Here is an 18316-nt window from a genome sequence, read left to right as displayed (position 1 = left end):
CTCCTACTAAGAACCACACTACTACTAAGAAGTCCAGGTACAGCTTTACTCCAATAAAAGTCAGGGGGACAAGTCGATAAGCATTTCAGGGGTTCAAAAATGCCCCCTTCATCAGGGTTCTTCCAGTTGGATTACAAGCACAGGCACCCAAACCCGCTGCTGACAAGGCCTGCGCTCGTGATCACACTGGAGGAATCCTGATGAAGGGGGTGTTTTTGGTCTCCTGAAATGCGCTGCATACCTTTTAGGATTGTCCCTCTGACTTTTATTAGAATAAAATTGTAACTTAACCTCTTGGTGCTTCAATTTTAATTGTTGTTACAATACACAATTTAAGGAGACCGTAGGAATCCTCTGAGGTCCATCTGCCAAAGAACAGATTATTTTCATCAACATCAATACTTTAAGATAGCAATACCAATAAAATAACCTTGCGGACACATCGCTATTTTTTCACTTTCCTCAACCTTGTAAAGCCACTTCCATATTCACCTTTCTTTTAACTTCCCACCCTCTCCTTCCTGCATCTCAGCCACCACCAAAACAAAAACGTTTCGTATAGTAATAACACCTCCTACATCATGTAACATTGTCCAGGCCTAGTGATTGGCTACTAGGCTTGAGTACTGCATCATAAAAGGAGGCTACATGCTTTCCCATACCTGAAAGTGCTATCTGTGGTAGAGGAAGGGGAGGTGGGGGGGGATCTAGTTTCTAAAAAGTTTTTTTTTTTAGCATATACAGAGAACCCAACCCAAGTGTTTGATTTTTTTAAATTCTTCTGTATATTAAATGTAGTACTTCGCTTCTCCACACACCAGCGCTGCTCCTTTCAGTCATCCTTTTGCGTTGGTCCACTCCCTGCTCACAGTATAAATTATGCTAAGCATCATACAACTTAAACTGTTGAGAGTGGCCCGGATTCAGGTAGAATTGCGCATTATTTACGGAGGCGCAGGGCAACGTTTTTGCCCTGCACCCCCGCAAATTTGCTCCGCTGCCCTTGATTCACGGAGCAGAAGCTCTGTAAATTGCGGCAAAATGCCCGGCGCAAGAGCACGCAATTTAAATGATCCCATAGGGGGCGGGAATCATTTAAATTAGGCGCGTTCCCGTGCCGATCGTAGAGTGCATGCTCCGTCGGGAAACTTTCCCGACGTGCATTGCGGCAAATGACGTCGCAAGGACGTCATTTGCTTCAAAGTGAACGTGAATGGCGTCCAGCGCCATTCACGATTCACTTACGCAAACTACGTAAAATTCGAATTTCGCGACGCGGGAACGACGGGTATACGTAACATGGGCTGCCCCTGTTAAAAGCAGGGGCAGCCTTGCGCGAAAACCGCCGTACGTAAACAACGTAAATTGCGTACGCAGGGCTCGCGCAACGTTGTGAATCGGTGTTAGTATGCAATTTGCATACTATACATTGAGCACAACGGAAACGCCACCTAGCGGCCACCGCAAGAATGCAGCCTAAGATATGCGGGCATAAGAGCCTTATGCCGCGCAGATCTTAGGCTGCAGTCGGCGTAACGAGGTTCCTGAATCAGGAGCACTCGTTACGCCGGGGCAAGTAAGCAATTGCGCTGTGTAACCTATGGTTACACAGGCGCAATTGCTTCTTGAATCTACCCCACTGTTACTAACACACCCTCTGGATTCAGTGTCATCACACAGTCTGAATTTAAACCATAATGCTACATTGAACAGCCTGCCAAGGTCACACTTTAGCGACATGTGAGCACTGTTCTATACAGTATTAAAAAAAAAAAACAACACTCGTCAGATGATCACATGAAATACACTTAAAATTAGGGCTGGTTCACATCACAATTTCTGTGTTTCAGATTTTCTGCATCGGGTTTCCCGCCGTGCAGCCGGTGCACGCTCACCATTTGGTGGCCGTATAAGAGAAGGACGTTCCCTGGGGATTTTGCCCAGGGGAGCCATTCTGCCACAGTGTATCTGCGTGAGCCGGTTAATCAGGGATACTTGTATACAATATAAAGTAAATATCAATCTGTGCAATCTCGTGAAAATAAAGTGGTGTAAAACATTTTTGAATAATTAATAATAGTGACTATCACCGTTGATGTATTGATTTTTTTTAAATCAGTCACAGATACTATATATGAACTTTCAGCAATATATGTTTATTGATTACCTTTATTTGTTACACCTTTTCTTATTATTGTTGTTTTTTTATAGCGCATTACTGTTATCGAAAGTTTTATTCTGCCAAGTGCTTCAGGATTTTGCCCAATGCATATGTTAAACATACAGGGCCAGATCCACAAAAGGGATACGCCGGCGTATCTACTGATACGCCGTTGTATCCCTGTTTCTATCTATGGAACTGATCCACAGAATTAGTTTCTCATAGATAGGCAGAAGATCCGACATGTGTAAGGGACTTACACTGTCGGATCTTATGCCGCGTACACACCATCACTTTATGTGATGAAAAAAAATGACGTTTTTAAAAACGTCACTTTAATTGACCGTGTGTGGGGGAAAACGTTGTTTTATGTCTTCTAAAAAACGACCAAAAAAAATTGAAGCATGCTTCAATTTTATGTGTCGTTTTTCAAAACGTCAACTTTTACTTCACAGAAATTGACCGTGTGTAGTAAAAAACGTTGTTTAAAACGACGTTTTTTCACCCGCGCATGCCCAGAAGCTACTTATGAAGCAAGCTTCAATGGAAAAAGTGGTGAGAACGTAACCTCGCTTTGCTAGAACATTGTGAGAAAAACGATGGTGTGTAGGCAACTTCGTCTTTGAAAATTGAAGTTTCAAAAACGTCATTTTTTACTTCACAGAAAATGTCGTTTTTTTTCATCACATAAAGTGATGGGGTGTACGCGGCATTAGGATGCAGTACCTCGGCCGCCGCTGGGGGCATTTCTCGTCGAAATGCCGCGTCGGGTATGCAAATTAGCACTTACGGAGATCCACGAAGCGGTTTCCCTTCATGAAGTCTCCGTAAGTTGTTAGTTTGCAAACGCAAAATTAGGGCTGCTTTTACATAGTGTAAAGTTAGTACACCATGTAAAAGTAAACAGTTCTTTCCCGCGATGCTGTCAAAAAATGTTTTAATCTCTTTTTTTTCCCGACGCAACTTTTTTTACCCGGCGCGATTCACAAAACTCGGCGTAACATAATTTCGTGCAATGCACGTCGGGAAAATCGCGTCGGGAGCATGCGCAGTACGTCCGGCGCGGGAGCGCGCCCAATTTAAATGGGACTCGCCCCATTAGATTAGGAACGCCTTGCGCCGGACGGATTTAAGTTACACCGCTCAAAATTTCTAGGTAAGTGCTTTGTGGATCGGGCACTTAGGTAGAGATTTTGCGGTGGTGTAACTTAAATGTCAAAAGTTAAGTTACGGCGGGTTTTTGTGGATCTGGCCCACAGTTTGCACTCATTGTTAAAAAATGGCACAAGTATGCAGTCACATCTGCTACAAAATAAACAGACAAAATGTTCTTTGGAAAAATATAATTTCACTTTTCAATGGAGTTTGGTCCTGAAACCTCTCCGACTGTGCTCATAAAGTAGTCAGAGAACAGGTCCCGGATTCTATGCACATACAAAGGAGCACGCACAGGCTTAAAGTCCACTGGTAGGAGGCTATCTTTCACAATTTCATCATCAGTATGTCCTTCTTTTTGGTGAACATAATTGTGAAGGATACAACAAGCTCGTACGACAGTGGCTGCTGTGTCCACATTTAGTTGCATTGTGCTGTTTAAAACTCGCCATTTATTTGATAGAATATTGAAGGCGCACTCCACCATACGTCTTGCTTTGCCTAATCTGTAACCAAAAACTTTTTTTTTCTTAGTGAGCCCTCTATGGGCGTAAGGACAAAGAAGATTTTCAGAAAGTCCGAACCCTTCACTGGCAACCATCACAAATGGGACAGCTGGCTCAGTCTTTCCCGGCAGAGGTTGCCTTGGTGGAATGTTAAATTTTCCCTCTGACAGTTTTCGTCCCATAGGAGAAGAGCGGAAGGACTTGGTGTCAGTAGAACTCCCAAAGACATCTATGGCTAGAAAATTGTAGGAACTGTCAGCTATGGCACTTAGCACTATTGAAGAATGTCTTTTGTAATTATGTGTCCGTGACTCTGACATTGGGGGCATTAGAATCCGAATCTGTTTCCCATCTAATGCCCCAATACAATTTGGAAATTGTGAAAGCTGCCAGAAAAGGTCTGCATTCTCCAACCACTTCTGTTGTGTAGGCTCAGGCATCATGGAACTCTGTAGCTCTTCCCAGATGGCTAGGCATGTTTCTTTTAAAATCTTCCCTATTGTTGTAGTGCCCATCAGGAAAAGAACACGAAGGGACGCAAACGACTCCCCAGTGGCAAGATATCTAATTTTGAAATGAAAACAAAACATATGAATTTCAGTCTGTGAGACATTATAATCTACATTAGTAGTGTACAGTGAGAAGATTATAAAATGAATGCAGTGATTTTCACTTTTATCTCCGTTTTGTGAATCTTGCCATCATTTATCATAAAAAAAAGGAAGAAAATTGCCAGTGCAGTACATATGGATTACACATACATTCTATACTGCATTTTATTATTTTTAACAGCTGACTTATATCTCAAAGGAAATTACGATGCCCTTTATAAAATTTGTAAAAACAATATTAACTGAAAGGACAGCAGACATCACTTCTTTTACCTACACTGCAGTCCACTAACTTTGAAGGAAGTACAAACACAATAAATAATGTGGGCAGAGAAACACACAATACTTAGCAGACACTACAACAAAATCTGTAAGACCATTAAAGCAGGGCTCGACAAATCCCGGTTGCCAGGTCGCCATGGCGACTAGAAATAGCGTCCTGGCGACTTGGCTTGGAAGGTGGGCAAAAAAAAAAAAAATGTTTTTATTTATTTTTTTGTGAAGTCCCCAGCTCTTCCTTGTGTGAGCTGGTGCCATCTGGTGGTGGCCGTTGGTATTACAAGTTAAGCATTACAAGTTAAACAGCAATTCTAATGTAATTTTTCACTATTTTCACTGCCATCTTCTTCCCTCTAATTAAAACCCCCAAACATTATATATATTTTTTATCCTAACACCCTAGAGAATAAAATGGCAATCGTTGCAATACTTTTTGTCACGCCGTATTTGCGCAGCGGTCTTACAAGCACACTTTTTTGGGGAAAAATTACACTTTTTTTAATTAAAAAATAAGACAACAGTAAAGTTATCCCCATTTTTTTTAATATTATGAAAGATAATTTTACGCTGACTAAATTCATACCCAACATGTCACGCTTCAAAATTGCGTCCACTCGTGAAATGCCGACAAACTTTTACCCTTTAAAATCTTCATAGGCAACGTTTAAAAAAATCTACAGGTTGCATGTTTTGAGTTACAGAGGAGCTCTAGGGCTAGAATTATTGCTCTCGCTCTACCAATCGCGGGATACCTCACATGTGTGGTTTGAACACCGTTTACATATGCGGGCGCTGCTCACGTATGTGTTAGCTTCTGCGCGCAAGCTCGTCGGGACGGGGTGCGTTTTCTGGCTCCTAACTTTTTTAGCTGGCTCCTAGGTTCCAAGCAAATTTGTCAAACCCTGGCCTATACACACGGTCGGTTTGGTCTGATGAAAATGAACTTTGGTTCATTCTCATCGGGCCAAACCGACCGTGTGTACGGGGCCTAAGGTGTCTGCTTTCAGAAAATATATAATGTTTGGGGGTTTTATGTGATTTTGGAAACATCTGCAAAATCAGCTCTGGCTGTGAAAGGGTTAAAGGATCCACCCATAAGATTTGTTAGTTAAAAAAAATGTTTTCTAACTTTTTTAGTTGGCTCCTAGAGTCAAAACAAATTTGTCAAGTGCTTCAATACATGTATATCGGGCTTAAGATTCATAATTTTTTTAACTGCATGAATTATTTTGCTTCATGATCATTTCCTCAAGAAATTTCCAAATCACAAAAAATATTGCACAAATGTGAAAAGTGTGGGCCAGATCCACAAAAGGGATACGCCGGCGTATCTACTGATACGCCGTCATATCCCTGTTTCTATCTATGCGACTGATTCACAGAATCAGTTACGCATAGATATTCCTAAGATCAGGCAGGTGTAATTGTTTTACACTGCCGAATCTTAGGATGCAGTACCGCGGCCGCCGCTGGGGGGAGTTTGCGTCGTAATACAGCGTCGGGTATGCAAATGAGGAGTTACGTCGATCCTCAAAGCTTTTTCGCGTTCGCTACGTCGCCGCTACGTTAGTTTCCCGTCGCTTAGTTACACTTTTGTGAGGCAGCCCTACTTTTACACAGCAGGCGTTCTGCTGTGTAAAGTATGGCCGTCCTTCACGCGTCAAATTTTTTAATTTTACGTTGTTTGCGTAAGCCGCACGGCAATACGGAAATACGCTACGTGCCGCGGCGTTCAAAAAATGACGTCACGTCGCGCAATGCACGTCGGGAGCATGCGCAGTACGTCCGGCGCGGGAGCGCGCCTAATTTAAATGGGACTCGCCCCATTTGAATTGGCCCGCCTTGCGCCGGACGGATTTGAGTTACACCGCCGCAAATTTCCAGGTAAGTGTTTTGTGGATCGGTACATAACTTAGGAAATTTGCGGCAGTGTAACTTAAATCTAAAAAGTTACGTTGCGCTGCCGGGCTGTGGATCTGGCCCTGTGTTTTTTTCTCATCAAATGTAAGCTTAATTACTAAAAGCCTTGATTTCTGAGGAATCTATATTTTCTCTCCACTTTAAAGCTTAAATCCAGGACTTCAGCTTCTTCGTAAAAAGTGAAGGACTTATGCCGCGTACACACGATGATTTTTCGGCATGAAAAAAAAACGACGTTTTTAAAAACGTCATTTAAAATGATCGTGTGTGGGCGTTTTTCGGCTTCTGAAAAAATTTTGTTTTTCGGGTAGTAAAAAATGATCGTGTGTGGGCTAAAACGACGTTTTAAACCCGCGCATGCTCAGAAGCAAGTTATGAGATGAGAGCGCTCGTTCAGGTAAAACTACCGTTCATAATGGAGTAAGCACATTCATCATGCTGTAACAGACAGAAAAGCGCAAATCGTCTTTTACTTACACGGAATCAGCTAAAGCTGCCCAAAGGCGAATAGAACTTCCCCTTTAGAGTGCTGTCGTACGTGTTGTACGTAACCGCGCTTTTTTCATAATTTTTTTTTTAAATGGTGTGTGGGCAACGTCGTTTTTAATAGGGTTGTCCCGATACCGATAGTAGTATCGGGACTGATACCGAGTATTTGCGCTAGTACTTGTACTCGCGCAAATACTCCCGATGCCAGATAGAATACTTTTTTTTTTTCCCCCCGAGTGCGGGTGGAGAGGGGGCGGAGAGCGGAGCAGAGCAGTCCTCGTATGGGGGAGAGGAGAGCTGCTGCCGCCTTAGACAAAGCAAAGTCAATCCCCCCCCGCCGCTGCCGACATCTAGTTACTATGCGCTGGGAGAACACAACAGCTGTCATTTGCATTTGAATAGCTGTGTGTTTCCCCGCCGCGCCGTCATGTATAGCCCCTCCCCCTTGCCCGGGCACTTTGATACGACGGGTGACCTGTCTATTAAAGTTTCTGGGCAAGGGGGTGGGGCTATACATGACGGCACAGCGGGGAAACACACAGCTATTCAAATGACAGCTGTTGTGTAACCCCAGCGCACAGTAACTAGATGTCGGCAGCGGCGGGGGGAGGGGGGGGGGGGGTTTGACTTGGCTTTGTCTTAGGGGACACAAGGCTGCATTAGGGACATGGCTGAATTTAGGGACACAAGGCTGCATTAGGGACATGGCTGAATTTAGGGACACAAGGCTGTATTAGGGACATGGCTGAATTTAGGGACACAAGGCTGCATTAGGGACATGGCTGAATTTAGGGACACAAGGCTGTATTAGGGACATGGCTGAATTTAGGGACACAAGGCTGCATTAGGGACATGGCTGAATTTAGGGACACAAGGCTGCATTAGGGACATGGCTGAATTTAGGGACACAGGGCTGCATTAGGGTCATGGCTGAATTTAGGGACACATGGCTGCATTAGGGACATAAGGCTGCATTAGGGACATGGCTGAATTTAGGGACACAAGGCTGCATTAGGGACAAGGCTGCATTAGGGACATGGCTGAATTAAAGGGACAAGGCTGCATTTGGGGACACAAGGCTGCATTTGGGGACACGTGGCTGCATTTAAAAAAAAGTATCGGTATTCTGTATCGGCGAGTACAAAAAGTATCGGTACTTGTACTCGGTCCTAAAAAAGTGGTATCGGGACAACCCTAGTTTTTAATGATGAAGTTGGAAAAACTGTTTTTTGGACATGCTGAAAAATCATTGTGTGTACGTGGCATATGAATTAAGTCCCACAAGGTTCATGACACCTCCTGCACTTACAGTGCATCCAGAAAGTATTCACAGCACTTCCCCTTTTCCACATTTTGTTATGTTACAGCCTTATTCCAAAATGGATTAAAATTCATAATTTTTCTAAAAATTCTACAAACAATACCCTATAATGACAACGTGAAAGAAGTTTGTTTGAAATCTTTGCAAATTTATTAAAAATAAAAAATCACATGTACATAATCATTCACTGCCTTTGGCTGGGTTCACACTACTACACTACTTTCATCCTACTTTGCTCTATGTTCAATGTTTCCCTATGAGAGCATCTTGTAGCGTCCTACACAAGTCGGTCCGACTTTGAAAATGCTCCCTGTACTACATTTGGTCCTACATTGATCCTACTTCAGGCCCATTGAATATCATTGAAGTCGGACCAAAGTAGTATCCTGTTCATGAAAGTAGGATGGATGTAGGACCAATGTAGGATAAATGTAGGACCAGTGTAGCAGAGCAAAGTAGGATGAAAGTAGTGTAGTAGTGTGAACCCAGCCTTTGCCATGACACTTAAAATTGAGCTCAGGTGCATCCTGTTTCCACTGTTCATCCTTGAGGCCTGGTTCACACTGGTAGGACAAACGCTCATGTCGCATGACATGTGAAAATCAAGGTTTCCCTATAGGAGACGTCTTAACCTACTTTGAAAATGCTCCCTGCACTACTTTGGTCCAACTTTGATCCTACTTCAGCCCATTGAATATCACTGAAATCGGATCAAAGTCGGATCGCCATCTTGCATGATCCGACTTTTGCAATGTGACTTGTGCTCTGATGATCTTGAAGGGGAACTCCACGCTACATTTAAAAAAAAATATATATACACGGCCTGGGTTCCCTCTCCAAGAGCATACCAGGCCCTTATCCAAGCACGCAGCCCAGCAGGTCAGAAAAATGAGTGAGCACCCCCCCGAACCGTACCAGGCGGCATTGGGGCCCATCTGCCCCAAAGCACCCACCTCGCATGTTGAGGGCATGTGGCCTGGTACAGTACAGAAAGAGGGGGGGCGCTTGTTCGTCCCCACCCCCTTTCCTGACTTGCTGGGCTGCATGCTCAGATAAGAGTCTGGTATGGACTTTGGGGGGACCCCCACGCAGTTATTTCGGCGTAGGGGGTTCCCCTTAAAATACATACCAGACCGAATGGCCTGGTATGCTCTTGGAGGGGGAACCCAATGCCGTTTTTTTTTACATTTTGAGTTGAGTTCCCCCTAAAGATTTATACATTACACTGTGCCTGGTATTGTCGGGGATCGAAGTCGGATCCCTGTTCATTGAAGTCGGACGCATGTCGGACTTCAAGTCGCAGAGCAAATTGGGATCCAAAGTAGTACAACTGTCATGTCGTACCAGTGTGAACCCGGCCTGAGATGTTTCTACAACTTGATTGGAGTCCACCTTTAGTAAATTCAGTTGATTGGACATGATTTTGAAAGGCACACACTTGTCAATATAAGGTCCCACAGTTAACAGTGCATGTTAGAACACAAACCAAGCCATGAAGTCCAAGGAATTGTCTGTAGACCTCCGAGACAAGTTGCATTGAGACAGATCTGGAGAAGGGTACAGAAAAATGTCTGCAGCATTGAAGGTCCCCATGATCCGTGAAAGGAAGAAGTTTGGAACCACCAAGACTCTTCCTAGAGTGGACCACCCAGCAAAACAGAGTGATCGGGAGAGAAGGGCCTTAGTCAGGGAGGTGACCAAGAACTCGATGGTCACTCTGACAGGGCTCCAGCGTTTCTCTGTGGAGAGAGGAGAACCTTCCAGAAGCAGAACCATCTCTGCAGCACTCCACCAATCAGGCCTGTATGGTAGAGTGGCCTGATGGGAAGTCAATCCTCAGTAAAAGGCACGTGACAGCCCATCTGGATTTTGCCAAAAGGCACCTGAAGGACTCACAGACCATGAAAAACAAAATTCTCTGATCTGATGAAACAATGATAGAACTCTTTGGCCTGAATGGCCAGCGTCATGTCTTGAGGAAACCAGGCACTGCTCATCATCTGGTCAATACCATCCGTACAGTGAAGCATGGTGGTGGCAGCATCATGCTGTGGGGATGTTTTTCAGAGGAAGGAACTGGGAGACTAGCCAGGATCGAGGTAAAGATCAATGCAGCAATGTACAGAGCCATCCTTGATAAAAACCTGCACCAGAGTGCTCTGGACCTCAGACTAGGGCAAAAGTTATTCTTCTAACAGGACAACAACCCTAGGCATACAGCCAAGATAACAAAGGAGTGGCTACAGAACAATTTTGTGAATGCCCCTGAGTGGTCCAGCCAGAGCCCAGACTTGAGCCTGATTGAACATCGCTGAAGAGATTTGAAAATGGCTGTGCACCAATGCTCCCCATCCAACCTGATGGAAGTCCTGCAAAGACGAATGGGAGAAAGTGGCCAAAAACAGGCGTGCCAAGCTTGTAGCATCATATTCAAAACAGACTTGAGGCTGTCATTGGTGCCAAAGGTGCTTCAACAAAGTATTGAGCAAAGGCTGTGAATGTTTACAGTATTTACATGTGATTTTTTGGGGGTTATTTTCAATAAATTTGCAAAGATTTCAAACAAACTTCTTTCACGTTGTCATTATGGGGTATTGTTTGTAGAATTTAGAAAAAATAATGAATTTAATCCATTTTGGAATAGGGCGTCAAAATGTGGAAAAAGTGAAGCGCTGTGAATAATTTCCGGATGCACTGTATCTCTATTATTTACATCTGACAGGTTTACAACACTCCCAGAAAACAGCGATCGCTGTAGTGTCGGGAGCCTGGTGCTGGACTTTCTGGTCTCTGCATCTTCAACAGTAGAGTCACTGCAACTGTTCCTGCCCAATCACAGAAGCCTTCATATTATGTGAACAGTCACAAAATACAAAGGCTTCTGTGAATTGGCAGCAGAGTTGAGGGGCAGGTATAGCTGCTCTGTGTGCTGCTCTCGATGGGAACATTTGCTTTGATGACAGCTGTCTTGAGAGGAGATTTTCCTCACTTTTGTAGAGTTCTATCAGTTCTATTATGTCTGCATAACATTTTTTTTTCCAGTGACACCACTGACCAGTATAGGCAGAATCAGAACATAAGCACAGGAGAGAAAAATTATAAGGAGAGAAAATGGGTCACAGTGCCTACCCCCATGACACCCTAGTGCTATCAGAGACCCCACACAACCAAGGATATGGCACATACATTTTCGGCCCAGAAGCCACTTTGGAGGCTTGAGCAAAGAACATATATGATGCTGTCCATTGTCTGGGATAAGCTTCTCCACCACCTGGATTCATGGTAAAAAATGCTGGAGCCAGCCATGCCACAGTAGTGCAGTAAGTATGCTTCCTGCACGGCGCTAAGAGAAATTATGAAATTACACTGCCTGCTCCAACCCTCCAAACCGCCTAGATGTGCTCGCACCCGAGACCCACTGCTGCATTCATTGACACAAATTTAGGCTTTACAACCACTTTAAGCTTTGAAAATAAGCGCTAAAAGCTGACTGCACAGCTGCCTCCGATTCTGGCTGCCATAATCTTAGTAAATTCTCCTCAGGGTTTTCTGTACAAAACGAAAGGTTGTCCTGCACACACACAAGATAGATCCTTCATATAATAGAAAGGGTACACGGGTAGAAATAATATTGTTCTCCAAATATAGAGCACATACCTTAGGGTTACAATGAGACGTTCTTCAGGGGTTATGCTCTTTCTCATATTTGTGGTCATCCTCATTAACCTAGGACGCAGTACCTCCAAAAGAGCATCAAAGGTATCAACAGACATCCGGGTGTAGCTAAAAAACTTCTCTGGATCGTTTCGAAGATCTCTGAACAAAATGGAGAAATGTCCTATGGAAAGCCTCTGAGAGATTAGTGGATGAACCCAGAAGCGACGCTGGCGTTTTCTCTTCTGATCCAAGGCTTTCTTTCTTCTCCTTAGTAAGAGCATCATTGTAACCATCTTGCTCATATCTTCGTAAAAATCCATTGTAAGATTTTTCATTTGTCAACGCAGAGTGAAGGAGAGCAGTTTGTGTAAACTTGTGGCAGAATGGGGTCTCCTGGGTTATATAAGAAAAACAATTTTGCAATAGATCAGTTATTAGGGCAAACCCACACACTGCTTTTCGGATTTCCAGTCTGAACTAATCTAAAATACTAATTTATTATTTCAATGACAACTATTGAAACTAGGGGTGCAACGGATCAAAAAACTCACGGATCGGATGGATCCTCGGATCAGGAGTCACGGATCGGATCATTTTCGGATCAGCAAAAAAAAAAAAAGACAAATCTTGTTACACCCACCAGAGTTTTTGATTTCACAGTTCTTCTCAACACAAAACGGAGCTTATGTGCTTAAATACAGTGTTTGGAAATCCGACATGTAGGAAAGTGGTGTCACTAGGGTTGCCACCTCATCCCTTTAAAACAGAACACATATGAATTACACAGGTTCTGTGGCTAATTAAGGTGGTAATTAGACTCATTTGGTGCCTTACCTGCATTAAATCAGCCACAGAACCTGTGTAATTCATATGTGTTCTGTTTTAAAGGGGTGAGGTGGCAACCCTAGGTGTCACGGCGGCGGCAGCGACTCCCCGTGTGGATTCCTCAAGGTGCAGCATGGAGCTCATCGCTGGGCTGTTAGGAGTCAATGACATATTGAGCTCAAGTGCCCACAAACTTCCGAGGAGCAGCCTGCATCCCCCGCGCCGGGTGGACCTCGATGGCCGCCGCTTCGATAGCTAGGCCGAAGCCGCAGCCTTTCCTATGGACCGGGAGGCCCGTGGATCGCCGTGTGTCCCGACCCGAAGGTGCTGATCTGTACGGATCAGTTGCACCCCTAGTGACAATACTTGATGTGTTCCCACTGTCATATGGCATTCTTGTGCCACAGTGCCTACACACCGTCACGGTTTTATCCACTAACCTCTTTCCTTCATCATAATATTAGACAGGGAAGCCAAAATGCTCCCATACAGGGGATTTAAATGACGCGGGGCATTCAAGCCCCTCCGTTCGCCATTACCACGCTGCGTGTGGACTGAACATGCGCAAATTATAATTATTTTTTTTTTTTAGAAAACAATCCTCGGATCACGTGTGTGCGGTTCGGATCAATCTTTTTCGGTTCGGATCACGGATCAATGACGATCCGTTGCACCCCTAATTGAAACAGTGTTTTGTATATGGTCATCATCAGGGTTTGACAAATTTGCTTGGAATCTAGGAGCCAGCTAAAAAAGTAAGGAGCCAGAAAACGCGCCCCGTCCCGCCGAGCTTGCGCGCAGAAGCGAACGCATACGTGAGTAGCGCCCGCATATGTAAACGGTATTCAAACCACACATGTGAGGTATCGCCGCAATTGGTAGAGCGAGAACAATAATTCTAGCCCTAGACCCCCTCTGTAACTCAAAACATGCAACCTGTATAATTTTTTTAAACGTCGCCTATGGAGATTTTAAAGAGTAAAAGTTTGTCGCCATTCCACGAGTGGACACAATTTTTAAGCGTGACATGTTGGGTATCAATTTACTCGGCGTAACATTATATTTCACAATATAAAAAAAAATGTGCTTACTTTACTGTTGTCTTAATTTTTAATTAAAAAATGTGTATTTTTTCCCCCAAAAATGCGCTTGCAAGACCGCTGCGCAAATAAGGTGTGACAGAAAGTATTGCAATGACCGCCATTTTATTCTCTAGGGCGTTAGAATAAAAAATATATATAATGTTTGGGGGCTCTAATTAGAGGGAAGGGGATGGCAGTGAAAACACAGTGAAAAACACATTAGAATTGCTGGTTTACTTGTCATGCCAACGGCCACCAGAAGATGGTGCCAGATCACAGAAGAAAGCTTAGGCCTACAGAAGGCCGCAAAGACGCGGCCTAAATTACCGGCTAGCGCGGGCCCACCGCGATCGCGCGGCGGGGCGCACAGAGACACAGGATGGGGTAGCCTGTGTCTCCGTGCGCCCCCACCTCCCCCGCCGCGCGATTGCGTCGGGCCGCGTCAGACGGTAATAGAGGCCGCGGCTTTGCGCCATTCTGCTGGCCTAAGCTTCACCGGGTGCCAGGTCGCGAATTCTAGTCGCAATTGCGACCGGGCGCCCGAATTTTGTCGAACCCTGGTCATCATTCTCATCAATTCCTGCACCCGCTTGCTTGGTATGCTAGATCAACAGAATTTGCCACCAGCTGTGAACCTGACTTTCTAATTATATGGGAAATTATCCCCATAACCTGTTTTATATCAGAAAGTAAAAAATATATATTTTTTCAAATATGGTCAGTCTTTTTTTGTTTATAGCACTAAAAATAAAAACCGCAGAGGTGATCAAATACCACCAAAAGCAAGCTTGTGGGGGAAAAAAAAGGACATACATTTTATTTGGGAACAGTGTCGCATAACGCAATTGTCGGTTAAAATAATGCAGTGCCGTATCGCAAAAAATGGCCTGGTCAGTAAGGGTGGTAAATAGGGTTGCCACCCTTTCTTAAAGCCAAACCCGAACACTTTAGTAGTGCACAGCAAAAAAAATGTTTTAAGGGGGAACACTGGATTCGCACCTATGCATTTTGCAGATTTGCACTACAGTTCATTTACCATGATTTCCTTTGGAACACGTTCGGTAGAGCAAATCTTCAAAATGAATCCAGCCTAAAGGAGAACTCTAATAGAAAAAGGTTTCTGCTCACCAAACCTCCCATTTACATCAGTTTCCAGCATTCCCCCTTAAATTAGGGTTCCCAAAGCCCCCCTTACATGAAAGTCCACAGGGCACCCCTTACATCTGATTCCCACTTACCTTTGTGTACTCACTAACTCGGAGGCAGGAGAGAGGGGGGAGACTTCAGTCACAGACAGTGGATAGTGAGCTCACTCACCCGAGGATAGAGGCTCAGGTATGACACCTTTCATCCATGATGTATCTGCTGATTCCTGAGCTTCAAATTTCCAACCCTCACATCCCTTTTCTAAGGTACAGAACACCAAGGATTGGAGTATGGGTGAGCAGACAAAGGGGTAGGAGTGGGAGAAGGTGAAGCAGATCAAGCCCTTTCTCCTATCTTGTCCGTGTATGGGGATGGGGCCCATGCACAGCCCTATGCACTATGAGGTTGTGTTACTTGGTGAGCCACAGTCCATTATAAATACTGTGTCTGGGTTTAAAGGGGTTGTAAAGGTTCTGCTATTATTATTATTTTTTAAAACAAACATATCATACTTACCTTCACTGTGCAGTTCGTTTTGCACAGAGTGGCCCCGATCCTCGTCTTCTGGGGTCCCACAGCGGCTCCTTCCCGCAAGAGCTAGCCCCCTCTGGGAAGCTGTCTTCCGAGGGGGTTACCTAGCAGGCATGCTCCCGTGCCATACAATCGGTGTCCATAGCCAATGGCTGCACTGCTATTAATCATCCAATGAAGAGCCGACAAGACCTGGGGGAAAGCAACGCGGGATCACGCCCACGGAGATTCGGGGCTCAGGTAAGTAAAACGGGGGCACGGGGGGGGGAGGGGTGGTGACTGCAAGGTGTTTTTTCACCTTAATGCATAGGAAGCATTAAGGTGAAAAAACACGAAGGTTTACAACCACTTTAACCACTTGCTTACTGGGCACATAAACCCCCTTCGTTCCCAGGTGAAATTTCAGCTTCCGGCACTGCGTCTCTTTAACTGACATTTGCGCGGTCGTGCGACGTGGCTCCCAAACAAAATTGACGTCCTTTTTTCCCCACAAATAGAGCTTTATTTTGGTGGTATTTGATCACCTCTGCGGTTTTTATTTTTTGCGCTATAAACAAAAAAAGAGCGACAATTTAAAAAAAATATATTTTTTTTACTTGTTGCTATAATAAATATCCCATTTTTTTTCAAAAAAACTATTTTTTTTCTCAGTTAAGGCCGATACGTATTTTTCGACGTATTTTTGTAAAAAAAAAAAAAAACGCAATCAGCGACTGGTTTGCGCAAAAGTTATAGCGGTCTACAAAATGGGGAACAGAATTATGATTTTGATTATGATTAGATTTTTTTTTTTATTATTTTTTTTTTTTACTAGTAATGGCGGCGATCTGCGATTTTTATTGGGACTGCGATATTGCGGCAGACGTATCGGACACTTTCGACACAAATTTGGGACCATTCACATTTAGACAGCGATCAGTGCTATAAAATTGCACTAATTACTGTATAAATGTGACTGGCAGGGAAGGGGTTAACACTAGGGGGTGAGGAAGGGGTTAAATGTGTAGCCTGGGTGTGTTCTAACTGTGTGGGGTGACTGGGGGAGGTGACCGATGCTGTGTCCCTATGTACAAGGGACACAGATCGGTCTCCTCTCCTCTGACAGCACGTGGAGCTCTGTGTTTACACACAGAGCTCCACGTCCCTGCTGTTACCTGCTGTGTCACCGCCGATCGCGTGTACCCGGCGGACATCGCGGCCGCCAGGTACACGCATCGGCTCCCCAGCGATGTGCCGGGACAGTGTTTACCCGCTGCGCGCCCCCCAGAGGCGTGCGCGGGTAATGCTTTTAAAAAGACGTCCAAAGACGTGGCACCTGAGAGCCGCGCTGTTGACGTCTTTTGTCAATAGCGCAGGTCTCAAGTGGTTAAAGTGGCTGTAAACCCACTTTTGCAAGTTACACCTACAGGTAAGCCTAGATTAAGGCTTACCTGTAGGTGTTAGCAATATCTCCTAAACCTACACGGTTTAGGAGATATTCGCCGAATGACAGGACCGTTGTCTACAGCGCACTAACAATAGCCGTCTTAAACACGGCAATGTGTTTTACTAGCTCATTATGACTTTATCTTGCAGGGTATTTAAAAAAAAAATAACAAGGGTTTACTTCCTCTTTAAGGCAAAGGTCTGAAACCCAGACTGTCCAGGTGAAACCCAGATAGGTGGCAACCCTAGGGGTAAACCTTCCGGGCCGAATTGGTTGAGCCAAGCCCAAAAACATATAGAAAAATGCACTGTAAACGCAGCACAAAGCGTTTTCAAGCGCATTTCGAATGCATGTAAACATGCAGTCAAAAATGCGGTTTCTGGTGTGAATGAGCCCTAAGGCTCCTTTCACACTTGTGAGACCTGAAAGTCGCGTGACTTGAAGCAATGTCTGTGTCTATGGACCTCAAGTGGCATCAAAGTGCAGGAACTACTTTGAAGTCGCACAGATATGAATGGTACTCATTGGAAATCATGGGGAACGACTTGTCATGCAACTTTGCAGTCCCATTTTGCAGGACAAGTCGCACAAGTGTGAGAGGGGACTACGACGAGATCATGGCATCGCAAACTTGTCCCGTGTTTTGCTGCGATTCCACTACGCTCAGGTGTGAATGGAGCGAATGCCACTTCAGCTCGCTGACAGAACAAGTTTTTATAAAGCGCACGCATTTTAGCATCACACCAGTGTGAACTGAGCCTTATTATACAGTGCACCAGAATACAGAGGTAATATATATATTTACACTGTATATATATAAAATACATTCACCACTAGTACTGGTAGATATCATTGTTATCGTAATAAAAAAAGCCCCAGCTTAGGCCCCGTTCCATATTGAGCAATATATCTTTTCAGACCTCCCGTGCATTCCCAGCAGCAGAGCTCATACTTTCTATATACTTCACCTTCCCGGTAATATCGCTCCTCCTACTGACACAAGTCTGAGCCTCTGTATGCACACCGAGCAGGCAGAGGGGCGGGCCATACCCTACGGCCCCGCCCACTCTCCCACACGGAGGTGGGCTTCGCACTTGCGGTTGGAACGCATCGCGCATGCGCAGTTGGCCGCCACGTGACTTCCGCAGCATTCCACGATAGGCTGCAGAATGTGACAATACACCGGAGCGCGATGCATTGTGGGTAT

General features: G+C 44.6%; 1 protein-coding gene across 3 annotated transcripts; it reads right to left on the bottom strand.

Moving 5' to 3' along the window:
* Nucleotides 1–3489: 3489 nt before the first annotated feature.
* Nucleotides 3490–18238, bottom strand: LOC120910443 (protein ALP1-like). 3 transcript variants are annotated; one of them, XM_040322202.1, is made up of 3 exons: nt 18062–18238; nt 12100–12492; nt 3490–4386 (listed from the first exon to the last, which is right to left on the bottom strand). In XM_040322202.1, exons 2-3 carry the CDS (start codon nt 12432–12434, stop codon nt 3510–3512), a joined length of 1212 nt encoding a protein of 403 aa, XP_040178136.1. In that variant the 5' UTR covers nt 12435–12492; nt 18062–18238; the 3' UTR covers nt 3490–3509. The 3 variants fall into 3 exon arrangements, with proteins under 3 accessions (XP_040178136.1, XP_040178134.1, XP_040178139.1); XM_040322200.1 differs by having other exon boundaries at nt 18078–18238; XM_040322205.1 differs by lacking the exon at nt 18062–18238 and adding an exon at nt 12651–12671.
* Nucleotides 18239–18316: the final 78 nt, after the last annotated feature.

The sequence above is a fragment of the Rana temporaria genome, chromosome 1 (assembly GCF_905171775.1).
Source record: "Rana temporaria chromosome 1, aRanTem1.1, whole genome shotgun sequence".
NCBI classification, from domain to species: domain Eukaryota; kingdom Metazoa; phylum Chordata; class Amphibia; order Anura; family Ranidae; genus Rana; species Rana temporaria.
Note: the sequence above shows the minus strand (reverse complement) of the source record. Positions and strands in the feature narration are given on the sequence as shown.